This window comes from Ursus arctos, unplaced genomic scaffold, assembly GCF_023065955.2.
Source record: "Ursus arctos isolate Adak ecotype North America unplaced genomic scaffold, UrsArc2.0 scaffold_8, whole genome shotgun sequence".
Lineage (NCBI taxonomy): Eukaryota > Metazoa > Chordata > Mammalia > Carnivora > Ursidae > Ursus > Ursus arctos.
The window spans coordinates 7983436-8010577 of NW_026623100.1; the positions used below are offsets into that span (position 1 = coordinate 7983436).

The 27142-nt window shown below is 39.6% G+C and overlaps 1 protein-coding gene across 50 annotated transcripts in view; it reads right to left on the reverse strand.

The window, feature by feature from the left end:
- MAP4K4 (mitogen-activated protein kinase kinase kinase kinase 4) overlaps nucleotides 1–27142 on the reverse strand; it is a 188889-nt gene that overhangs the window by 57646 nt on the left and 104101 nt on the right. For all 50 annotated transcript variants that reach the window (XM_057309046.1, XM_057309051.1, XM_057309044.1 and 47 more), the window contains exons 4-12: nucleotides 19546–19671; nucleotides 18203–18313; nucleotides 14084–14174; nucleotides 11939–12069; nucleotides 9347–9401; nucleotides 7809–7887; nucleotides 4248–4423; nucleotides 1829–1901; nucleotides 189–399 (exon numbers count right to left, since the gene is read on the reverse strand). In XM_057309046.1, the coding sequence (XP_057165029.1) occupies nucleotides 189–399; nucleotides 1829–1901; nucleotides 4248–4423; nucleotides 7809–7887; nucleotides 9347–9401; nucleotides 11939–12069; nucleotides 14084–14174; nucleotides 18203–18313; nucleotides 19546–19671 (1053 nt within the window). The remainder of the gene's footprint in view (nucleotides 1–188; nucleotides 400–1828; nucleotides 1902–4247; nucleotides 4424–7808; nucleotides 7888–9346; nucleotides 9402–11938; nucleotides 12070–14083; nucleotides 14175–18202; nucleotides 18314–19545; nucleotides 19672–27142) is intronic.

Below are 27142 nucleotides of genomic sequence, written 5' to 3' on the forward strand. Positions count from 1 at the left end.
TCCAAGACCACAAGGAATGTGAAGGCCTGCCAGTCCAAAAGCGTAAGCTTTCCCTCCGAAGTTACCTGAACAGGTAAGCCAGGGGAAAGGTATTATGTCAGAAGGCCACAGAAAACATTCCTTTGAGTGTCTGGCTACCAACGTGACTAAAGAAAGAGAAAAGCAACTGGACATTTCCCTTTTCCTACCTCTTCTAGCCGCCGCCTCTGTTCTTTCTGTTGCTCAATCCGTTTCTGCCTCTCTGCCAGCAGCTGCCTTTTATATTCTTCTTGCTCCCGGAGCTGTTGCTCCTGCAGTAACTGCTGTCTCCGAAGAGCCTCAGAACGTTCCTTGTTCTCCTGCTGCAGTCTCAAGAAATCCCGACGAAGCGTCGACTCACCAGGCACGTTGACGATGGAGCTGGAGGAGGAGGCAGCGCGTTCAGGGGTACGCACAGATCACTCTGCTCTCTAGGTGAGACTGGGGCCTCAGCGTGCTATTCCATTTCTCATTCATCCTCTTAATGAGTTCCTCCCACTCTGAGGCTCAACTAAGAAACCCAGGGGAATAACTGTATCTACAATTCAATAGTATTACATCTTTTATCCATTTCACAAATATCTTCAAACTCCATCATGGATGTTTGCTTGATAAGACATCTCTACTTAGGATTCTCACATCAACTCAAACTCTGAAAAAGGAAAGTTGGAAATCCCCTTCTTCCACTTCATGAGTGGAAGTGGAACCTCCTTATTCTTCGACCACCTTACTTCCCACCAAGTCTTATCATGTATGCCCTCCCACTGCCTGTTTCCAGAATAAGCAGCTGAGCCCAAGTGGGTCCCAAGAATGAGCCACGGCACAGATAAACAGCATCACTGCTAGCTGGTCTCCCTGCTGAGAGCCACTGCTCCACTTCCAATACCCAGAATAACATGTCAAATCAATCTCCTTAAACCGCCTCTTTCCTTGTATCATGTTGCTATCCAAAACTACATTGCTCATGAAATCAGTTCAAATTACTCCAAAATATTTAGTCTCAAATGGATTCAAATATTCTCCTATGTAAGAAGAAAAACATATTATGGAGTTTTAACGATACATTTTCTTATCTCTTCATATGCTGTTTTCGAACTCCCATTGCCTGTACATATGTCTCCACAGGTTTTTCAACATACCCTTCCAGCCTCCCTTCGTTCAATGAGTCAAGTTATGTGTAGCTGAAAGCATGAAGGACTGCCAGGCAAGACCATTATTAAAATTTTAAAAACCCCTATTCCCTGAATAATTAGTTACTATAAGGTTCATACTACCAAAACCTTCAACCTTCTGCTTCACTGTACCTTAGGAAGTCACAGATAGCCAAAACATAGACTATAAGATGGATTAGGACAGACCATACACAAGTAGAAGAAATGAACTGCTGGTAACCACACTTGTGGGAAGAGCAAAACAAAACAGAACAACATTTTGGGCAAGACTGCAGTGTTTTTCAATGGAAGCCCGACAGGTCCCTGGGCAGGACAGGTCTTTATGAGTAGGAGTGTTCTATACACTCACTGCATGGCACATACCAACCAGGCCTCCTGGAGCAGCAATGCTGGCAGCAGGCTCCCTCTCCCCAGAACCAAACACAGCCCTACACACTGCCAAATGACGGGGGGAGAGGAAACCACAATCTCAGTAAAGCACCACTGGATAAGAGGTTTGTAGGAATCTTTCAAAGGGTGAAGAATGACGATGTTAAGGCACTTTCAAGGTACTTGAAGATTTCTTGAAATCCTGGCATCGACATGAAACAATTCCTTCATAAAGCAGGAAGCTGAACAGTGAGTAGCTTTATCATTACCTCGGCTCTCCTTCCTGTTCAGGCACTTCCTCCTCTTCTTCCTCACTCCCACTGTACTCATATTCGGTTTCATCTAGAAAGAAAAGGGCAAGATAAACACAACAGATCACAAATCATGACACATGGATGTATAGGCAAGCATCTCCAAGAGCGTTACAGCAGAAAATGAACAATATGTCCTTTATGAAAATAATGTGTACAGAGAATCTGGGGGAAGGAGGAGTGTGACACCCAATTCCCACAGTGAACAGCGGCATTCCCTGGACTACCCTTACTCCATGTGGAGAAGCAGATTCCACTGCATTCAAGACAGCTCCTTATGGGATGCACTGGGGAGGGGGTACAGGGCTGTGAGAGGGGCTTTCAAGCTCTTGACACACAAGAAAAGTGGCCCCAAAGGGTCAGCAAATTCAGAAAGTCCCGTTGATGCCAAAATGCAAAAGAAAGAGATTTAACGGCCCAAACTAAGGCAACTAGGAGTCGTCATTTGGTTATTGCTGGCGCCCAGGGAGCCACTTAGAGTGCAGCAGAAAGAAAGGTCTGCAGGCCTGACCACAGGCAAAGCACAGGAGGCACTAGGAGCATAAAGACACAAAATCAAATGTTCCCACAAAAATTACAAAGATGAAGCCAGGGGAAAACTGATGCAGAAACAATACAGCAAAAGGAGGAGAGTAAAGTTGCTCTCCTTTCACCAGATTAAGCACAAGTTTCAACATGAGCAACATGTTTTCACTTTAATAGGTTTTATGCTGTTTTCCCCAAAGTAACAGTCCATTTTATTGGACCCTGTACCTAATGTCAGTACCTAACTTTGAGGGAGCGTTGTGCACTTCAGAGAGCAATCAAAACTAGAAAGGTTGAAGAGATTTTCAAAACAAATCTATTCACAAAACACATTTCCAACTTTTTTCAGAGACACCGAAATTGAAAATCAGTGTCCTGGTAAGAAAAACAAGTCTGAGAACTTAAAACGGGGTTCAGTCTATATCATATATAATTGTAGATAAATACATCTTCAAATTCATCAGTGTCTATATATGACATTAGTTCTTTTCATTGCTAGACAATCAAAACTATGTACTTTTACAGAACATTAAAATAGGCTAGCTTCCAAAGGAAATTCCAACCTAAATAATCTTTGAACTCCTTTAAATAGTACTGTTATGTTTAAAATTTTGTACTATAAACTACTCCTTATTGACAAGAGGATGAGGGTATTTGAAGGGTAAATGAGTGCAAAGCGGGGAAAAAGGCCACTATGACTTGAAAACTAAAAATGAAGATGAAGTGCTCCACTGTTCCACAAATGTGCACGAGACTCTGGCCTGAGCACCTGGTAAACACTGCAAATGTCCAGGTCTGTGAGCTACTCTTAAGAAAATGCATACTGGGAAAATGATTCAATGTACAAATGACCTTTTCCCAAGAAAAAGCTTTGTTTTCAAACTTTAGTTCACTTGTTGTAAGTGCACAGCTTACCATACAAAGCTTAATTACTTTCACAACTGAATATATCAGAGGGCCAAAAAGTTGTTGTGAGCAACACTGATGATTTAGCTCTGAAGACTGAAATGAACATGTAAAAAGCTTGGTACAGACCTCTAAAGAGACTGTGAACAACTCTTTTATCGCCTTGATCTTGCACTTTTTAGTTTCTTCTTTGGCCTTGAAGTTTGAATGTCAAGAAAAATTCATTATCAAGATGCCAGGTATTCAAATGTTCTGTAAAGTTATGGTAAGAATGCATAAATTCTTAATTCTTTGTGATCACCGTGAGCTAAAGGCCTCAGGGAGGGCTGTGAAGACGGTGACGAAGCCTGACTGTACCTTGCTGGACAGAGGGAAACAGAGGGCACTCCAGGCAGATGGACACAGAACACGTAAAGATATAAAACCAAGATACTGGGAACAGAAAGGAACATTAAATAACTGGCATAAGGGCATGTTCATGTTGTGCCGTAACGAGAGAAAAGTAGTCAGGCCTGACCACACCTCTTACACAGAGCAGAGCATCAAGAAACCCAGAGCATCCTTGAGCAGGAGAGAAATGGGTGAACACACGGATGCTGATGTTCACAGCTGATGCTCAATAAACCATGAGTGATGTATTCAGAACACAAACGCCCATAATGAAGGAAAAAGAGCAGCACAAAGAGCTCCTGAGGGGGAATGAGAGAAACACCCCGTTTGTGCTGACCAGCCACGGTGCAGTATGTCTTGTGTCCGCCCGGCGACACACCATGCAGCTCTGGTCAGCTCGACCCGAGGCTCATGAGTGACTTGCAGAGCAGAGACAAGCTACTCCAGCACCTGCTAAGGGAGCACACACTCCTGGATGGAAAAGGGGTAATCTCTTCTAGTGGCAAAAACTTAAAATATTATTTTTTCAAGATGAAAATTAAAAAAGGGTTAATACCTTTCTCTCCTCTCTTCTTTCTGGTCCGGTCTATATGGTCCTTAAGCTGGATTCTAACTTGCCTTTCGTTTGGCTGATCCCTTATAAAAGGGTGTTTCAAAAGCTGCTCTGTGGAGGGTCGCTGCATGTAATTCTTCACCAGGCACCCTTCTATAAAACTAAAAAATTTCTTTGACCTATAAGAGGAAGTAAAAAAAAAAGATCATCAAATTTCCACTGCAAAGAGCAAGGTTCCAAAATATGAATGAATTATTAGTCTGAAAACATACAAGAGCTTCAGAATTCACTGTGAACATTCTGCAAATGCACAGGAGTATTAGGAACTCGGGACCATGGATAAGAAGCATCACTTATGCACAGTTTAATAGTTATACCACATCACTGACAACAAATCACCAACAGAGAGCTTTGAAGGAAGTCAGATTTAAACAAACTGGGTTTAAATGTAATGTTGCTTATTAATCAATCAATCACAGAAGTGGAGAAGGCAAGGGGGTAAAGGGAGGCTTTTGTGAAAATGAAGGCAGACAGAAGACAGCAGATGTCCAGAACCTGGAAGACGAAGACAGACACAGAGATAAAGAGTGAATGCTGGGGCTCCTGAACCTGTTAATACAGCATTTCAATCCGTTTCCAACTGATTTATCTATCAATTCTCTATGCTTAATGTACAGAGGTACAAATACATAATAGTTCTGAGGAGGGCAAGGACTCTGTCACCTACATTTACCCTACCAGCTACTTCTACTTTTGCCTGTTTCTCCATGTCTGGCTCATGATGACCCCCATCCCGGGCCCTGGCCGAGACACTCACCCATCCTATCTTTTGAGACTCAGGTAAGGTATCGTCTCTTTAGGTAGGGATTTCCTGGCAACACTCCACCCCCGTATCCCCAAAGTTAGGAGCCTTTCCCCTAGGGTTGTCTGCATTTAATAGACTGTTCACATCACGTTTGTGTTTCTGTCTCCTCTGCTGAGGACAGGTCAGGAGCTGGTTCCTATTTTTCAATTTATCAGCAATGCCCAACACTGAGCATGGGCAGACCACAAGAGGTATGTAATAAATTTTTGTTGAATGAATGAGTTGTTCAGTCTTTTAAGAATGTGATTTAGAAAATCAGTTCTTTCCAATTACTTCACTGCTTTTAAGAATCACTTCCACGTCTTGTATTTCCATTCAAACTTACCATTTTTTTCAATTCAACAAATATTTATATATTAACAATTTACATTTGTTTATGCTAGGCTCTATAAGAAATACACATAGGAAATAAAGTGGAGGACATCTATATACACACAACAGCAGGTATATAATCAAACTTCCACAGGAAGAAAGAAAAGAACTGCTACAGGAGGTTAGACATCAAGAAAAAGTAGGATAGTTGATATTCTAGAGATGGGAGAGAGAAGCCACCATTCCAGAATGAAAGGAACAACATGAACAAAGGTAGAAAAGTACTACAGAGTAATGAATCGTTTTCTGATGCTAGTATGAAAAGTGGAAAAGAACAGAAAAATAGGTCAGGGTCAGCTCTGAGAAGGGCCTTCGAAGTCACTCAGTGAAGTTGTGACTTTATCTTATGGTTAATGAGAATGTTGTAGTGGACCCTAAAGTTCTGACACAGAGATCCCTAAACTCCACTGCCCACAAAGACCACTTGAGTTTATCAAAAATACAAATACCTGGGTCACTCCTCAGACCTAACAAACCAGGAACACTTTGAGGCTAGAACCCTAAACTGAAAGATTCCAAAGGGATTCTCACCTACCATGTCTACAAATTAACATCTGGGAATCAATGATCTACAATATATTCTTTAAAGTCAACTGTCAAGGTCTGCTGGAAGAGAGTTCGCAGATCACTTCTCCAAAACCAGCAACAGAAATGTATATTGGTTGACAGGAAGACAGCAATCAGAAAGGAGGAAGAACATTATGTTTGCAATCATCTCATTCTTTTAGAATGATAGCAATGATGTAAATGGATGAAAATGCATCTAATCAAGTTTAGAGAAGTTTCGTGTAAGAACACAGAAATAATTTGTCATCTACATCTGTCTCTTTACATCACTGTATTTTATACACAGAGCGGTTAATCCCAAACTGTAAGTGATGGACAGAATAATCAGAGTGGGGCCAGCTGACAGGACTTGTGAATTGCAAGACACCCTGAAGACAGAGCATAAACTCCGTTTTTAAAAAAACAGCACTATTTTGTTTAGTTGGATAGTATTACCCCAGCCCCACAGCTTACTCCTTGGTGATGCCCACTGTACACATTTGGTTTCTAGGGCTGGCCACCACAGATGTCCAGAGTTATCAAGTTTCAATACAAGAGACCAATTGGGGCTAAAATCTCAGCAACCGTACTGCCTTAGAGAACTCTCTAAAAACCGGTAAGTGGAACTAGATAAGCTCGGTTAGCTGGAGCTGAATGTGGTTAAAGACAGTATAAAAAGAACGAGAAAAATCCTGCCAGCAAACAAAAGGTGGGGACAGTAAGGAACAGGGGAAGTGCAAAAGAAACAAGAGTAAAAACACATGTGTGCATACAATGCCCATAGACAGGAAAAAGAGAACTACAGGACATCAGAAGATGAGAAACCAAGAACAAAAGAGAGGACAGCAAGAGCTTAAAGACCAAATCCAGAAGAGAAGAAGCCTTGAAATTGAGATCTTTTGCATATTTCACAATAGAAGCCAAGAGGAGACAACACTCACTGGAAAACCAGTGAGAATAGTTTCAGGAGGGGAAAAAAACCACCATGGTAGGACATGTGGGCACTACTAAGATAGACAGATGTGCCCAGGGAAACAGACAGAAGGGGAGAGGGCCCACATGCAGGAGCAGCCTGAGTGGAGACAGACGTGAGAGGAAAGCGCTCAGAAAAAAGTTCAAGAGGAAACAAGGGAGCAAAATTCTCAGGTGAAAACAAAGCACTACTACTACCCTTTCCCTCAACACTTTTAAAACTAAACCAAATCAACACTTTCCCACACACCACAATTCTTAAGGTTTTTGCCAGGGAGGTCACCATCATCGCCCTTCACTGGTAAGTGACTTTTGTTGAGCAAATATGTGAGGGCTTCGGGGAGAAAGGTGGCAGCCCAGAGACAGGACCATTCCTTTCATTTCTGGAATGAAAAAAGATGCACCTAATTTCAATGTTTTGCAACAATTACAGTAAATGCCTCCATTAACATTCGAATCCTATTTCACTTGAGGAGCTGCAAAGTCAGTACAGCTTTGCTTTTGAATGTGAAAATGCTTAGAAAGGTATTATACTTAAAAGTGGGCTTAAATATTAAAATGAAACTTTTTTCTTTAACCATGTTACAGTTTGTCCTATGGTCACTTGTTACTAATTTGTAATTAAAAGAGAATTTATGAAGAAAAAAACATTTTAAAAAAGACACTTTTTAACTGGTGTTTCAGGGCACTGGCTCTTACGTTCTTTGGGAACTGGAATGACTGAGTTTTGTCTTGGAGTGAAACTGAAAAGGAACAGTTTTTTGTAAAAAGGAAAGAGCAAAAACAACAACAAAGCATACACGGCTTACCATTTTTTTGACTTCAGCCTGGGAGGAGGGTTTCTGGGAATGAGAAACAGTGCTCTCATTGGATGCATGTCACAGAGAGCTGGGGAGAGGAGACGGTGGCGTCAGTATGGCACTTATTTTACTCATTTTTAATTTCTAGGGCTCGCTCAAAATATCAAATGTCCTGTCCCATCACCTGACTGACAATCTTTATGTCAAGCAGTCTAGACATTCACTTATGAACCTTAGGGCATACACTGAGTTCCCCATTTAAACACAGCAAAATATAAGGAGGTCAAGAGCAACAAGAGGAATATACAATTTCAAATTGACATTGGAAAGTTTTCGTAAATCAAAGATAAATACAGATTCACAGTCTTACGGGAATGAACAGCTTAAGTTTCTAAACCATCTATAAGACCGCAATGACAATAATTTTATTGTCATAGGGTCGTGGTGAGGATTAAATCAGACACTGCTTGTAAAGGCATTCATACAGTGCCTAGACACAGTAAGCGGCAGTGAAGCCCTCCAGAAATGTTAACTGTTTGTTCGCTGTAGTGCTAGGAAGGAGCAAAGATGAGAGAATAAAACAGACTATTTGATTCTGTGCAAGTACTATTTGTACTTCTATCACTTGCCCAATAAAGTTATGTCAGGTGCACACGCACTCATTAATATGTCACAATAAGCAATGTGCATTTTCATGTGTTCATTTACCTTCATGAGAATCTTACAAGGCAGCTGGGAAATGGGGGCCAAAGAAGACAATCTATTCCCACTGTGAAAGAAAACTGAGACAAAGGATCCGGCAATACGCCCCTGTGTCAATTCCTCAGATGGAAACATGAGGAAACACATGGTGGTCAAGACTGACATCGACTTCTTGTATCGCAAACTAATTTTTAGCCATTGGAAATTTTTTTCATTCATTCAACAAATATTTATTCAGCAGCAACTATGCAGCAGACAAGTATACATTCTTTGTATACTCCTTTTTTAAGGGGACCAGCAGATAATGCGATAATGCTGTTTTGTCTCTTTGTTCTCTACAATTCCACCCCGTCTCTGCTCAAAAATCAATTTTATGAAGTTGTCATTCAGTTAATTAAAAGGAGAAGCACATTTCACAAGTAACCAAAAAAACAAAAAACAAAAACACCACAAAAAACCCAGACCTTATTCTACAGATAAAAAGTTATGCCTCTGTTTGTAAAGTCAAACGTAAGTATTACTAAAATTTCATGTGTTAGGACCAGTTTCATGTGTTAGAATTTAGTTTCACTAAAGTTTAAATTGTAAAATGAAAATTACTGCCTATTATCTGATGTCAGCATATTTTCAGGTCACACATCTGAACCCAACTTAAATAAAAGATAAAATGTAACCTACAGACTTGGTGGATGCCAAAAATCCTTTTATATCTACAGCTTCACTGTATTTATGCTTCCTTCATCTGAATGTCCCACTAGGAATGGCTTTACCCATGAAGCTGTTCTGTTTGAAGCATTGAGACTAGGTTTAAGTCACTGAGCTTAAAAAGAAAGAACATTACTTACGGGGAGCACCTTCTGCCATCTCAATGGCTGTAATGCCACAAGACCAAAGGTCACTCTGCAAAAATAAAACAGTATGTTACAGGTACCAGATTACATATGAAACCACTAACTTACCATGGATGGTTATTCACACAAATGATATAAAGGCATTTTTCTATATAAACTGAAAAGAAGTTTGCCACAAAATTAAAAGCAAACACATATATAAGAATACCTTCCAAATAAATGAATGAAAAAATACAGGTAAAATTGGTTTGCTAACTAGAACCACTCGCATCTACGACTGAACTAGAGGTGGCCCATAGAAAAGCTTCTCTCTACCCGCCACCGCACACTCTGCTGCTCAGTATGTTTCTTTATGTTCAATAACAGACTCCTGGCCCAGATTTATGTTTAATTTTATGTTTTATGTTACTATCTCAAATTTAATTAAGAGGTTAAAATCTTAAAGGCTAACCTGAAATTAATACAACACTGTACATTAATTATACTTGAAATTAAAAAAAAAATTTAAGTTTAAAGGTTAGAAAGCACTCTTTTATAAAAGGTCCAACAGTTGAATTAATAAAATCTACCATAGTTCCCTAATTTGAATCACACTGCTGATGAGCCTCTCCACTCTCCCCTCAAACTTTACTAAGGGGTGAGCATAAGCTGCCATCTTTGCATGGAATCTCTTCCTTCTGAGTCCCCTGAAATATTAATTTTATAATTTGAATTTTAACTTTACTCCCCACTCAAATACAAGTTCTCATGAGGACAGGCACTTTTGTCTGTTTTATTCACCTTAGTATTCCCAGAACTGTGACTGGCATGTGGTAGGCACTCAATAAACATTGGCTGATGAATGAATGAAATTTTATCAGCCAATTTCTTAAAATCCAAACAAGATTTTCAAACGCAGACAATGGGTAGTTATTATCATTAGCATTCTCTTGTTTATATGCTATTCTAATGAAAGAATTACTTAAAGTTGTTCAGTTTAAGCATTTTCTAAATAACCTATAATTATGTTACACAATTCAAACACATGTTTGATTATAAGAAGGATAGGCCCACAAATTTCTCCCTTGTTTTTATGAGGTTTTCTCTACTATAGGATGCAAAGGAGGGGTTTCACCCAACTTAACCCAGTGACTAATCTCAGCAGCATCAGTGGTGGGACATGCAGATGTTCCACGCCATTTGGTGTGATGCAACACAAACCATACCCATCTCCTGAGGCAATCTTGCTTTAGGTTTTTCTTGATACTAATTGAATTTCTCCAGTTTACAAGAAACAAGGTAAATGCCTTACAAAGATGGTAAAGTTAAAATTCGAAAATGGTAAGACAAATCTGGATGGTGGAATACTGCCTCTTCTACAAGTCAGTGTCATGAAAAAAAGGGGAGGGGGGTTGGTTAAGCCTTGATTAAAAGATACTCTGTGGCCAAACCGCCAAATACAATGTCTTGTCCTATATTAAACATTCATTTAGATAAGTCAGATACAAACCAGCTGGGTCTAATTACAGACTCCATATTAAGAATTATTATTTTTTAAAGATTATTTATTTGAGAGAGAGACAGAGCACGAGTAGGAGAAGGGGCAGAGGGAGAGGGACAAGCAGACTCCGCTGAGCAGGGAGCCCGATGCAGGGCTCAATCCCAGGACCCTTGAGATCATGATGTGAGCCGAAGTCAGATGCTTAACCAACTGAGCCACCCAGGTACCCCAAGAAATTATTCTTCATTTACTTAAGCATGTTAATATTTTGGGTATGCTGGAAGATGTTTTCAAATTTTGGAGATAACAAAACAACGTATTCAAGAGTGAAAAGTCATACAGTCTATATAATCTATTTTAAAATACTCTAGCATATGAAAAAATAAAAATTCCACCATACCATATACTTAAAATGAATTTCATTACTTGGGTATTTTTAATAAATACTAAAATACACTGGAGAGTGTAAAGATATGAACTCAAGTTTGAAAAACATTAACATGTACATAAACACTCTGACTAATCATGGCAAAACAATTTAAAAAAAAATAATTTCTGCAAACATATTCAACCCGAATCTGATGATCAAATATGGGTTTTACATTGGGATCAAAAACGTGCATTATTGATACAAGGCCCTAGAGGTCACTCTAATAATTTAAATATATTTGTGTACCAAATCAAGCTGTAGAGCTCTTCAACAATATTCTAAAATTTCACATAGATGAAGCTACTGCTGTATATTCCAACAATATTTTTAAAAGTATAATAAATATCTGATTATAATAAATTCTTCAAGTTTAAAAGGACAGCAAACAAGGCAGAGTATTTAATTTACTCATGACAAAATTTTTATGCATAAGACAGTGACTCACCCGGCCGTGAAAGCAGTATATTACTTAGTAAGGAGAACAAAGGTGACAGGGAACAAACAACAAGACAGCACCTCAAAACTGTCTCGGAAAATCTGTACCTGCAACAAGGTTCCCAAGTCTTCCTTACTGAAACAGCAGGAAGGGATAAAGGGTGTGCAATCTAAAGTAGAGCCCCCATCCTTCAGGAACACTAGGGACCGGGTGAAGGCCAAGAAAGCAGGCGCCTCTTACTCTGTAATCGTAGGTGGCATCTGGGTTCTCATCACAAGCGATAACCTCAGGAGCCATCCAGTAGGGGGTGCCTATGAAGGTGTTTCTCCTCCCAACCGTCCGGTCGAGCTGAGCACTCACACCAAAATCGACTGTGGGAGGAAGAGAAAGGAAGGAGTAGAACATAATTAACAAACAAGTAAACCACAAGACGAAGAAATGTGAGGAGGAGGTGTCTTCAGTGTAAACTCAAAGAGTAATATCATGGACATGCAAACTCCTTAAGGTCACCAGCATCGATAAGGAGAACCGTCTCCAGAGCAAAGCTGCCAAAATGACAAAAACCTGGGAGGCCTGCCCACAGCTACTTCCCTGAGCTTCTACCACAGTGACCACTAGAGGGACTTCGGGATGAATTAGGATGTTCAGTGCTTGCAGGAAACATACTTGCCACAAACAAGATCAAGTCAGAGAAAGCTCCAAGTTCAGGAGAACTGATTAACACCCACGTGACTCAGCTTCTTAAGCAGCGCTTAACCACAGAACAGAGAAGAAACCCACAAAGGTTTTCTGGAAAGTACACAGAAATGAATTCAATAAAGAGAATCAAGCTAAATCACAAATATACTAAGAAACACTCCTCAAGGTACCCAGGACTTCTGATTTTTCAGAGTGACCCCTACATCCCACTCAGCTGAACGATGATGGTGGTCTAGAGGAAAGTTCAAGGATGGGAGGCAGAGCTGGCAGGAAGACCAGGGTCTCTAATGGAATATTTGCCAACATCACTATGCACACTGCCTTTACCCCAGGAGGACTGTATGATGGTGGACGAGCTCTTGCAGAAGGGAGTATGGAGGGCTGAGATCACTCACAGGGGTTGGGTTATAGATTCAGTTTCTGTAGGCAGAACATGCTCAGGAAACCACCTGGCCAGGAGGTGGGCTCACATGACCTGACACAGACACACACGGGCCAGGCAGTAAGTGTCATTTGCAGCAACTCAGACAGTAGTCACAAGTGATCACCAAGTGATTATGGAAGGACTATCACAGTCCCAGCACCAGGGGGCCAGCACAGGGAACACAGACGGCTTACTGAGTCACTGGGAATGAGAACAATTCAAGTGCCTCCTATCTTAGCTTTGAGGGGATTTCCTATCCTCCACAGATGACCAAATGGAGGTACTATGCAAGAAGGAAATAACGAACATTCTGTTTTTAAGGTGTACCTACTGTGCCTAAGGTCTTTGAAAGACGTACGAGATTCTTATAAGCATAAACAATTTTTTGTGTGTGTGATGCCTTAGTGGAAGAAAATGTCTTGTTAATGTTTTAAAAATTTGACAGAACCATTATATAAAACTGGGATTGAAAAAAGTTCAAATCCGGGTAAAGGAAACAGGAAATACAGAACCATTATAAAATCACCTCCAGTAAGATACTCTGAACTCCATCCATCCATGCATAAATTTACTGAGCACCTACTACTTTTAAGGCACTGTGCTAGGTGCAAGCTAAGAATGCTCTCGTAAATAAAACATCCTAGTTGCTACACTTCCAGAATTTACATTCTAGTAAAAAAGTCAGAAACATAAGTAAACAAATAGCTGTATAATTATAAATTGTGATCAGGATTAGTGAGGAAATAAGCAGTAGATCAGAAGGTCAGGGAATAGATCAGAGTGTCTTTCCTCTGAAGATGAGGAAAAAATTGCAACTTCAAAACTGTTCCAAATTGGGAACAGTATGTGCGAAGACCCCACGAGGCATCCCAAGGAAGTCAAAAAATGAGTGAACTGGACAAGGAGAGAAGTGAGGATGGTCACAAAATGGGGCTGGAAAGTAGCAGGGGCCAAGGTAAGAAATGCAGACTTTATTCCAGGTGAAATAGCAAGCCACTAACAGTCTTTAAGGAAGAAAGTGCCGTGATCTGATTTAAACATTAGTCTGTCTACTATATGGAGAGAAGAGCAGGGGGGGAGGAGCGTGGTGGGGAGGAAGGCTGGAGACAGACAAAGCAATAAGCCCAGTTCCCACTTCTTAAAAAGAACAGAAAGAGAAAATGTGGGTAATAGAGCTTTTAGCTAAATGCCAATGAGGTAGGGAGTGCTGCTGGTTTGCACCAGGAGCAAGTATTAGATCATGTGGCACATGTGTCACATACCAAGTTTCACCTCTGCATTCTCGGTCAGCAATACATTCTGGCCCTTGATGTCCCTGTGAATCACGTGATGGATGTGAAGATGTGCCAGCCCCTGAAGAAGAGAGACAGATCTGAATTTTAGTTGTTGCTGCAAATAAAGAGCCTGGAATGCACTTCTTATGACAAAGCACACATGCAGGCCACAAGATTTTTGAACCATATTTAGAACATACTACAATTCGATCTTAGTGCATTTCCAGGAAGACATCACCAAGAGCACCACACAAACAGAAAGAAGTACCCCCCCCCTTAGTTCCAATGGGTTAGGTCCCCTGTCTAAGCACCATGACCAGTTTCTAGCTGCTCCTTGAAGACACACTCTAGATTACCATCTGCAGTGTCTCTGCTGTAATTTGTGCTATTTGTGTACAGGGTGGTTCCTTTCCCACGCTACACGTCCATCTTTCAGTGGGTGACCCCGTGGGTATATTTGAACTAGACCCATCCCAGGGGAAAAACAAAGAGCCAGAGTGGGGTTTCAAGTCTGGCTCTTGAACACTGCCTGGTTTTCCCACCGCACAGTGACAAATTGCTAACTGCTGATCAATCCCACCTCACCCCAAATGTAAAACAATTCTGCCATCGAAAGAGCTTTATGTTCAAATAAATTATCATTCTTTCCCAAGGAAATAAACCCTACTGGGCATACAGCACTTTCTGATGACCCTGTATCGGGAACGAAGCCCAAGAGCATGTCTCTTATGAGAAGTGGTAGAAGAACAAAAACACATTTTGCATCCAAATGACAAAAATGGGTCATTCTCACAACTCCTATATTTGTTCTGTCTTTAGCTAGAGAAGCCAAATCTATAGCCTGCCTCCTTAAGATACAAACAAGCTATTTATTCTGAAATGTCTCAATTCAAAAAGGCTAGATCGGAAGCAAGGGTTTACTTAATTTTCCTGTTTCATTTTTTTGTCTGAGGTTTTATTGTTATCGTTACTGTGTAGGATATGCATTAAATATAACAGCTGCTCTAGAACACTAATTTTTCTAACACAGGGGGGTTTCTAAACAATAATTTACTCGTCTGCTTATAAAGCAGAATAGAGCTTACTTGATGGCTCTGTTTATTTTTCCACCACACAGGATGTGCAGTGTTATACCACAAAGCACTGACTAGGGGAAAAAGCACTAAAAATATATGGTATGTTAGTGCTATAGTTAGGAAGAAAGTCTCTCCTTTAAGCATGGCATAACTCCGAAAGCAAAGAGGAAACCAAAAAAAGTAGCTTCCCTAATTCTTTCATAATTCCTACTTCTACTACCTCAGTTCATTATATATTCTCTAACTTTCCCAAACCCCCTTATACTTTCACAGGATTATCTTAGCAACAAACTTAAGTACCCACATCTTCTCAAACAATGTGGCCTCCATGCACTCTTGTTTCTTATGAGAGAGAAACATTAAGAAACATCTACTTCCTGGTCCTATTGCTGAAGGATTGCTGTGTCTCTAGGTGAAACCACTCAAGGTGTGTTAATACCTTGTAGGCAATGTGAACTTGAGTTATAATTATTCTAAACAAGTACATCTTTCCCTGTGTGAAGAGAAAATGCATGTTCAACTACTCTTGCATGTTCAACTATTCCCATGCCAAAATTAAGCCACAATTATGCCTCCTTAGCAGAGACAGTCCAGATAGAAATGCACACTAAATACCATCCTAGAGCAAATGCACCAATGTTTCAAAGCTAGAAAACATCTTTCCTGTAACTCTATCTCATTCATGGGCATCAAGCAAAGGAACAGTCTAAGGCTGTGCTTCAGTACTGGTTATTTAACACTTATTATAAGTACCCATATTCACTATGAATATTGGTTTCTACTAAAATGCATCAACGGCTGGGTAGACTGTAAACGTGGAAGTGGGCTGGGATGAACGCACTGGCTTTGTTGGTAAACCTTTGGTCTCAAAAGTTTCAGTGGGTGAGCCCAAGAGAGCTTTCCTACTTAGGTCTGAGGCCTACAAGCTCATGACTCTCAACCTTTTGAGGATCTTAACATAATAAGAGCATGTGAACCTAACACCTACCAAAGAATGAGGACAAGTTTTGCCACTGTGGAAATGAGCTAACCCAGCAATGTCTTTGAGAACCCACGTTATCCACTTGGGCTGGCTCTTTCCATTCCCACGACAGCTCACCTCCTTCTTACCATATCGCTTTCTCTTTACCAAAGTGGAGTCTCAGCAACTCTTCTGAAAAACACATACTAGCTTGTGACATACTGACTCTTCCAGAGGCTTGTTCGTTTTTAGTTCACTTAGACTTTTATCATAGGAAAAAATCCCATTCTAGATGAAATGTAAGTGAAGGAAACACTTGTTTCAGGTGCCACCAAGGTGGAAAACATTTGATGTATCTCAGAATGATGTCCATTAAGCTACTGTATTCAGGTCAGGGGCCTCGAACAACCTGAGCATCTTTGAAATGATGCCTGAGATCAATGGAAGTAAAATAGCTAAATATACCTATTATTACATGATAGGTAAACAATGCTTGCCTGTATATATAAAAACATGTAAATTGTCTTTGATGGCTGAAATACATTTGATGCCTAGGACATTTATACTACAATCTAGTTCTCCGCTTGAGAAATCCCACACTGGAATTATATCTAGAAAAGGTAGGTGTAGGTATATGTTTATAACAGAAAATAATGACAACTAATATTTACTGACAATCAGTTATGTACCCACATGTTACATTAAATGATTCATATATACCAACCCATTTAATTCTCATTACAATGGTACTTTCCTTCATAGGACTGGTATCTAAATTTTACAGAAGAAAGTAAGTCCTGAAAGGAGAGTAACTTTGCCAGGGGTATGCAACAGGTTAAGTAGCAAAGGCAGGACTCAAACCCATGTCTGACTCACTCTAACCACTGTTCTCTCCTGCCGACCATGGCAAGAGTTTTACTTGTTAACATAATAAATACATCTGCCCACTTGCTGAACTCCTTCACAGTGGTGCTGGGCAGGATACTTAGTTTTCCACTTTTACACTCTGCCTCTTCTAATAACCATAAAAGATAGGACCCCCATGTTTTAATAATGAAATCTGAGGGTGATTACAAAAAGAGGATTCTCCCACCTCACCCCCTACAACTCATTTTCTTAAGGGAACCGCTTATTTTTCAAGGGCTTCATAAAAATATCTAAATAAAAAGGAATTAAAACTCATCTCTGTGAATTCAAGATGGCACTTTTTTAAACCTGCAGTCTTCTATGAGATTTAAATATAAAAGCAGGGTAAATTTGCCTGTAAGTAAAAACAACAACAACAACAACAAAAAAAAAGTTTTTTTTATTAGTGAGAGAAGAGTAAGAATTAGATTCCAGCTTAACTCCACAGTCTTTATTTTTTAAATATGCTGGGTAAATGAAATCCAACCAAGTAATTTAAATGTGTAATTAAGGGGTAAAGTAGAGAGAAAAACTGGGACAGCTGGCGAAGGAAAGAGGCCCACTGGTAACTCACATGCACTTTTCAAATGCAAAACATACAGACCCTTTGCCTGTAGGGTCAGCGTAGCTCTACTACTGAAAGCAATCATTTAGAATCTGCTAGAACAGTAGTTTGGAAACTTTAACATTATAAACCGGCTTTCCAATTGGCTATAAATAACATTAAACATTAGAACTTTTCCTTGTAAACACTGCAACAGAATCTAACAGTTAATGCCAAAGTCCACAAGATGATTTTGAAAGCCAGCATTTGACATCATTAATATTGATTCATAAGCTTAGACAAAGGATTCCTATAAAAACAACAGTTAGGGACTATTTCTCTTCACTTTGATTTTCTTTTTAACATCTGGAGGGTGAATTCAGAGAAATGCAGAAAAACTGTTTACGTTTAAGTCCACTTTCTTTAGATACTTGTCACGATCAAAACCATGATGTAGCTTAAACAAGCAAAGCCAGCTAGTTACACAGAGCCCTTGGCTGTTATGAAAAGAACGATCTATACAGATATAACTAACGCAAAGAAATATTTCGGGCTAGGAAAAATGAAAATGGAGACACAAGACCATGCATGGGGCACCACAGACACACCCTTCTCCTTACCCTCAGGATTTCTCTGGAGATGTAAGCTATCCAATCTTCCTTGAGTGTGTTCCCTTTGGTGTTCTTCACAAGGTCTGTAATGGACCCAGCCCCACAGAACTCCATAACAAGCTACAGGGCAGAAAAGATACACGGTGACTAGCACATCCCAGCAACCAGTGAGAGCATCACCATGATCAGTACACACTGGACATTAGTCAGGAAAGCACAGCCTAACTCCTTCTGCCTTTCCTGAAGATCTGGGTACATGATCATTTTGGAAGCATCCAAAGTACTGAGAGCTCATTTCACCAACCAATTTATTCACTATGTATGTTTGGTAAAGGAGATTAAGAGTTTCTGATATTTTACAGCACACGCCCCGGTGCAGAGATTCTGAAGTATTCCTCCTCTCTCCCAAGTACATGGGCATGGGAGGACCATCTTGTCCTTAATCAGTACCCAATTATCGGAAACCTGATAGAGATACTCTAATATCTTTTCTCATTTGCCAGAGTCAAAGATTTCCCCTTTCACAAATTATGATTCTCAAACTATTTTATATTAAGAGAAATGCTATTTTAAGCAGTACATAATTTTAAAAATACATTATTTACAATACCTAAATGTTTACACAATATTAACACAAGTATGTTTTTTAAATATCAAGAAAATGAACTGAATTGTGCTATTCTAAAATTTTAACTTTGATTGGATTTGGGCAATGAAAATAAAGGTTAAAATTAAGGCAAAATATTGCAAATTTTCTATAATGGCTTTAAAAAATTAGAAAAAGTATTTATCTTCCTGCTTTATAAGGCCAGTACCTTTGGCATAACTAATGTGATAACACAGATCTCACAGCATCTCAGTGTCATCATCTTTAGTATAGATGTGGTTGAATAAGAGATAAGATTGAACGTATATTAATTCTAGAAATTTCCCTGGAATTTACTGTTTTCAATTAACTGTTATTATTAATATTAATACTGATATGTTTGTCCCTTACTTCCAGGTGGTAAAGAAGATGTATTTAGTTGCACTTCCATATTAATTAATTTCCATAAATAAAGTTTTTATTGTACTGATTTTTCAAGCTCTTAATTTCCTTGCTATTTAGTTACATTCCTTTTAAAACATGCCATTTTACTCCTGAAACATAAACTTAACTCTTTCCCATGCAATGTGAAATCAACACAAAAATAAACATTCAGTATACCTTTAACTAAGAGGGCCAAAGAAGATAACAGACACTACCCTCTTTGTCTTTGTTCTTCTCCCTCCTCCCTTTGGAAGGTCCTTAAGGTCCTTTGAGTACCACCAAAGAGGAAACCCCACAAAATGCTTGGGAAACATTTGCCTACCCAGAGTTGGTCATCATGTCCTGGAGGGCTCTTTTTAATGAAAGCACCGTAATATGTTGCAATATTTCTATGATGAGAATATTTCTTCAGCATATTTATCTCCAGTTTGATTTCTTCCTCTTCATCCTTAGGAAAAAATAAAAAATATAATGTGTGGCTTCTGAAGGTCATGCATGATTTTAACTTCCCCACCCATGGACAATAACACAAGTTCCCAGTCCCTCTACCAAGGGAGGAAGATACGTTCACTTTATCCTCGACAAGAATTGGGGACTTTTACAGGACTCATCCTTTGAAATGCTGTTACAAGCTATGCAAGAAATACATAAGTATGAACTTTACAGAGGTATGTAAGAAGTAGATGGAGCAGCTTTTCCATGAACAATTACCTCTGAACCTCAATTTGCTCATTTGTAAAAATGGGAGGAAAAAAGAGAACTGACTGATACTATTTCGACTAATTACAAAGAAATTTTCTTTTCTAGAAAACGTTTGTGAACAGAAATCATCTGGCATTGCTACGGCAGAGAAGGTTCACATGTGACAACCTTGCACAAGAACAGTACCTTCTGGTGCGGCCACAAGCAGATTACTGAACACAAACCAGCACCGCAGGCCCTGGATGGATGGCATGCTTAATGAGATCCTCTAACCCGAAAAGAGACTGAGCTGAGTCTGGCAGACCCGCAGCAATACAACATCACTTGGTGACAGCAGGTTGTTTTAGACTTGGCTCATTCCCCAGCCTCCTGCTTTACTAAAGTAAGATGAGCAGAAGAAGAAATACAGAGTTTGTGTGAGAAGATCAGAAGGGGGATGAAAGAACAGATGGTGATACAAGTTTGGAAAATAAAAATAAGTTGCCCTTGTGAATGGGGAAGGCTGCCAGTCCCCACCTTTCTCTCTCATACACCCCTGGGGCAGAACTTGCAACAGCATGGGCATTCTGTCCCTTGTTACACACACATGACACAGTGAGGGCCTGCCACATGACCTGTAGACTTAATAAGTAAGATTTATGGATAGCATGAGAACCAGGGAAAAGCAGAGTTAAAGTGATGAAGAGGAGAGAAGATGAAGGAAGAGAGAAAACCAGCCTTGGCTAAAAAAGCCCTTTATCTTAAGGGAAGATAAAGATCTTAAAGAAAAATGTGATAATCAGATCTCTAGAATTCCCTTTACTACATATATTTTCAAAAGAAAATAATGACTAGTTCCCTACAATGTCCTCACTACTCCACATTGGCACACTCATCCCACGTATAACTGATGTTCTTCCTTCTCCAGGAAGATTCAGGGTTTCTCAGCAGTCAAGGTGCCTGTGTGTGCACGTGTAAGAGAAATAGAGAAAGACCGGGCATGTGAAAGCTAGTGCATCCACGAGGACGCACACAGGCTGAAGAAATCTAGTCTTGCAGCCTCGCATCTCCAAAATCCACTCATAAGGCCTCACAGACCTAAAATTAGTTTGGTTTGAAAATACTGTTAAGATAAAAGCTACAACATCATTAATTAGATATTAGTGATGAGACCAAATGAAAAAAGAAAAGGTCTTCTTAAAACACAACTTTCAGCTGTACACTGCCGCTTTAGAAACCACATGTAACAAAACATGGAATCAGCTTACAACAGTGATTCTTAAGATGGTAGCCTCCAGCTTGGTCCCCAGACATAAGTATTAGAATATTATAGCATATTAATAGGCATGGTTGTCATGTGACTTTGGCAGATGGTGGCTGCAAATACGAAGCAAAGTCACAGGGCCAAATACAGTCTATATAACAGTCTGTGTGCACTAATTTTCATTCAAACCCTGTATATATGAAAATACACCACACGCATATCGTTTCAATCTGATTTAAACATGGCCATGTGTAAAGTAGCAATAAAAACTGAGATACTGAATAACTAGGATAACTATCTTAATCCTAAACAAAAGCAGTGTTTAGCCTTGGGGTGGGAGGCAGTGTTTAGCCTGGCTAGTATGACAGAAGAACACACTTCTATTTGGGACCTTTCTTCAAAGGAACTTTATACTAAAACATAAAAGGGTGACAATTTTTCTTAATGTAAGGCACAAGGAAACACGCCCCAAACATGACTAGAAAGCCCGATTCACCAAAAGCTTTACCTTGTGCTCTTTCCACACATTTCACATCACAGGCATAGTATGTAATGACCACAACTTGCTGGCACACAGCACATGGAGCCTGTTTCCTCCTGAGTCACCACAACTGACAACTCACTCCCCACAGTATCTGGGAGCAGCCCAGGACAACCTTGATGGGACTTCTCAAGATCCATAGGTTCCTAACAAAAAGCAGCGCCTGACTATGGCCATAAACATGCTCTGGTAGAAAGGCACGTGGTGTCACTCCTGGAATAAGGCCTATGGTTAAACATGTTAGTTCCTGAAAAGTTAAACATCCCACTTCCCTTCCACTGGACTACGACTAGATGACTAGAAAGTCAACTGAAGTTTTGATTTTTTTCCCTTTTATCCAAAATCAGTCAACGTGCAAAGATCTGGGGTATAAAGACTACAGAAAAGCAAGCAAAAAGAACAGTGTTGAACTAAAATAGGGGAAAATAAAAATATTGATCTTAATTTTGTATTTGTATCCCATCATGCCATGCAGTATGTGCATCTTACTGGGTTGCACGACTCTGCTTTATTGATTCATCCCTAACTACTTCCCTCCACTCCCCATATTGGCAAAATTATTCCAGGGGTCATTATTCCATATGATGCTCTGCCAGTACGTTTCATTTCTTGACAGAAAACAAATGTTACCTACAATTCTCCCATGAGGAGCTTTCTGAGCAATAATTAAGGATCATAAAGTATTTCGTTTAGTTTTGGTATTTTTTTCCTTTAGCGACACAAACCAACGTCTTCTAGGATCTGACTTGTTCACCAGTCTTTATAACAAGAATTAAGAGCTTCCAGAGGCACTTAATGTTTTCAGAGCCCATGGACTTGAAATTCTTGTGCATTTCATACATTTAAAAATTGTCACAGGCTTAAATTCAGTGCTATCCACTGGTGTTAAAGACACTTTATGCATAATGGTAGATACACTTTTGGCAGATTATCACAGCACAATCTATTTCCTTAAATCCAAGATGCCACTAGATAGAGAAACTGAAGTACTTTATGTAATGAAACTATGATTCACCATCAACCATAAGACATACATTGTAACACTTTTGAAATTGGGCTACATATTAAAAACAATGAAATACGATATAAGAACTTAAATACAATCAAGTTTGGCAACTGTTTTTCTAATAACGACTGAAACATCCAAGCATCATCTGGAAATAACAGTAATCAGATTAATGCCACTTGCCAGAGTATTTCTGAGGTAAGTAGTCAAATCCTGAAAGTGTATGAAATTGAACTACCAAAAATATCAAGAGGAACATACTGTCCTCTCAAATTCGTTTTTTAGGAAATAGTTTATACATACTTTCAACATTCCTTCTCTTGCTTCTATGATTTAAAAATAACTATTACACATCTTATAAAATAAACGGATATTTAGCACCACTAATTGTCACATACTAGTTAAGAGTGCCCACCTTGGAGAAAAAAACATCAGAAATGCAGAATCTGCTGATGGCTCTGAGCCAACTACAACTGGAATCCTAATTATGACTAATGTATATAATACATGTTGTCTTTGGAGTCATAATGAACCAAACTCTGAATTCAAATTTCCTTTTGGTCATTAGTTAAAAACAAGTTTGGTGGTCTCAAACACTTAAATATGTACCCTCCCCACCACTAGCACACACCCATTTAGCCTAAGAAAATACAGTAGAAAACAGGGCAGGCTAGAACTGAAATTTCACCACCACCACCACCACCACCACCACCACCACCACCACCCCATATATGAAAGAAAGTGGAACGGACAAAATGACATGACCTAAGTTTATACATCCCATCTGTCTAGGCCAAGTCCAAACGACCTTGCCCTTCATTCTCCTCTTTAAATGGGCACAATCATATACAGATGAAAATTAAACTAAACTAAAGGTAACTAGAGAGGGGAGAGAGGACGTTCTGGTGAGAAAGGGAAGGCTCCCTCCTGGTTTTCGCCAATGATGAGGCAGCTGCTAGGCTCCACTCAGCGATTTAATGCAGCTGATGCCAATTAGCATTTTGGACTCCAACCAGGGGAGCCAACTCTCACAGAAAAGGTCTTTGTCTTTGACTAGAATAGGACTAGGCAAGGAGTTTTCTGTTGCCTTCCTTGGCTGCTTAGAGGATGGAGGAGGGGGAAACATCTGAATAGTGGTAATTTTCAAAAGCAGCTATGGATTTATAAATAAGTCATAGAGCAAACTCTGCCCACTTCATCATCTGAGCACAGAGGAGTACATATTATGAGTGTGTTTTTTTAAATTGACTCCTTAAAATGTTTTTTAAACTGTTACCCAAATTCTCTTTCCTTCCACTGATGGCGGTAATGATATGAAGAGAGACAGGCAGACTTCTGATAAGTTAACTGGGAGGAACCCAGAGGATTGGGAAATATTCTGAGTAATCATCTTTTTTCCCAGCATAACTCTTTCCAGAATTAGATCTACCCATTAGTAGTTGGAACAAAAAAGGACAGGTAATTCATTATTCACTCTACCTTTGCCAGTGGAGAGAGGGCTGATAAAATGAGGTATACAAATATCTGTCAGATTTCACCACCAAAATGTAAAATGAATATACACTTAGAATGAAAATATCCATTTTTAAAGACCAGTTTAACCTATTTTTTGTTTCAGTAAACTCTTACCAAACCCTCCATTCTGTGACTTTTTGTGAACTAGTCGAGAAATGAGAACCAATTACCTTATACCAGGCAAACCCCAATTACACCTGGATTATTATTCAGGTAATTATTGATGTATTATTGAGAGTATTATTCAGTACCACACCAGCTAAATCAATCAGATTATTATTATTATTATTATTATTATTATTATTTTTACTCAGACACACAAAAAGTTACACAACTTAAATTCACTGACAATTCACCTAAACAAAAGTGAACAGACCAATGTAGGCAAAATTCTGGAACAAAATAAGGTTACAGGATCTGGTTCTGTAGGTCAAGGAAAGGAATGGCATGTTTTTAAAATTAATCAGCCCACTTCTCCCAAGTGAAAATCCAAAAGAAAAATTACAAAATTAACATAACCAAAATGGAAATCAGACACTTGAGACATCTTTCTCAAGAAGAAACACTGTTTTGGACCCATTTCAGACAAAAAGACATGCTCTCTAGTTTTGCTACTTAATGAACTTCTTCTGGGACTCCAAGTCTAAGGGCAATGGCCCCAAGGCCCTTAACCTGCTCCGTCTTTTGTGTCTAGTGGCACAACACAGAACTTTTACTAGACACAAGTCCTCACAGAGCCCTCCAGCTCTTCTGTCTTCTACAAAGTCTGCCAGGACATGTTACTAGCTGTATTTCAATGAGAGTCTATCACTGAACTGGTACCTAGAAAATGTGTGGTAAAGAAGAGAATGAAATGATAGCGCCATTTGCCTGGATGGACATGGTGGGGGTGAGTGATAGGGGACAACTTGAGGCTGTGACGAGATGATGCAGGATGGTGAATACACCTCACTCCATTTTCTTCCCCATCACTCATTCATGAACAGCTGGGAGACTGATGCTTTCATGACTGACACCAAGAACCACAAGGAGGCCAAAATACGTCTCTGTGATAATCCCCTACCGAAAAGCTCAACATGGCAAATAAACACAATGCTCTTACTCAAATGAGAAAGTCAAATATTGAAGACAGATCCCCATTCCTCAAGGATCTAAATGAAATTATTACAACTTTCCAAAGCTTGCTGTCATCAAAACCCAGAAGCCCTAACAGCTGGCATCAAGCCCCAATCTACAGGACATAACACCATGGGTACAAATGCCTTCAGTAGTGTAACCTGAAACAGTTCATGCTAGTACCTAATTTCAGAATCCATCCATTTTCCTCCTCCATGAGAGAATTAGCTACACACACACACACACACACACACACACACACACACAGAGATACACACACAACAGGAGTACCTGCTCTTGAGGACCCTAAAGTATAGCAACCAAAAGCAGGACCTGAAACCTAGACTTTGACTGAAATGGAAAGCCAATCTCCCAGGTAAGGCTTAGTGTGGCCAAAATAAAATCCCCCACCCAAAAACTTGACTATAATTGAAGGAAACCAGAATATGCCACCCCAAAATATGCTGCTTTGACATAAGGGTTATTCTGAGCTAAGGGCACTTGAAAAACAGCAGGTGTAAGAAGGGCATGCTAACCTCCCCTTTTCTTCCTGAAAGCAAGAGATAAAACTCCCAAGTGAAAGATGTCCTTCCTATATCAACTGGAAAAAAACATTCTATCACTAGAGACACAGAGTTGAGGCCAAGAGAATTCTGATACAAGCAAACCTTGTTAACATATCTCTTATCCTCCTTTAGCCTCCCCATATATTTTAGTTACTTTTCCTCTACTGTCTCTCTCTATTCAACCTGGTATAAAAGCATTTGAGTTCTGACATTTCTCTGAGTCTTCATTTTTCTTGTGAAGGCTCCTACTAATATATATGAGATACACATTAATACACTTCTGTTTTTCTCTTGCTTATCTATCTTTTGTTACGGGGCCTTGGTCAAGAACCTAGAAGGACATAAGGAAAGACTTCTTCCTCCTTTATATAATCAAACTTGCAATCTTAATTTGAGACCAAAAAGAGATCAGTAATACCAAATGCTCAAAAGGTAAAATATATTCTTGACACCAACATTTTGCCATTTACAACACAAGTATATTTAGATATTTACATACATGTATTAAGGAGCAGACACAGAAAAAAAAAAAGAAATGCTATCAAAGATTATCTCTGGATTATAGATATCTTCTTCTTTAAATTACTTGTTTTTCTATAATTGACATGTACTATTTTCCTAATTAGAAAAAGAAAAATTAAGAGAAGAGTTTAGGTAAGAGGAGACAGCTCCATAAGAATTCAAAATGAGTTTGTTTCTGGCAATTCACATGGTCTGGCTCCCTCTGTCTCCCTGGAATAAGGGTCCTGACCCCTTCCATGCTGTTCTAGAGTCACTGCCAATCTCCCTTCCACCAACTGTCAGTTGTGAGGAGAAACTGATGGGAGCCTCAAGTACCAGAATGCTGCTGATTAATTTGCCTTCTACTGGGTCAGGTGCAGCACAGAACTCTAGCCTTCGTCATTTCTTACTGTTTTCTACGATGGTACCAATCCAAACCTGTAACTTCTTGAGATCAAGAACTTCCAAGCTTAAGTTTTTTCTAGAGCAAAGAAGAAGGTAAATGGAGGCCAGGAGCAACCATCATGCTATCTTCACCTTTCTGACCTGCCGGAGGATCACTTAAAGAGAATCTTGCCTCATTCCATTCATACCCTTCCCTAAGTCAGTGGCAAACTCCATGAAGCTTCCCATAGTTCAAGCCAGAAAAGAATACTGTGCACACTGAATATCGTCTTGCTTAAAACCCTAAAATCAGGCCCAAGTAATGAATGGCAACAAGGGGCACAG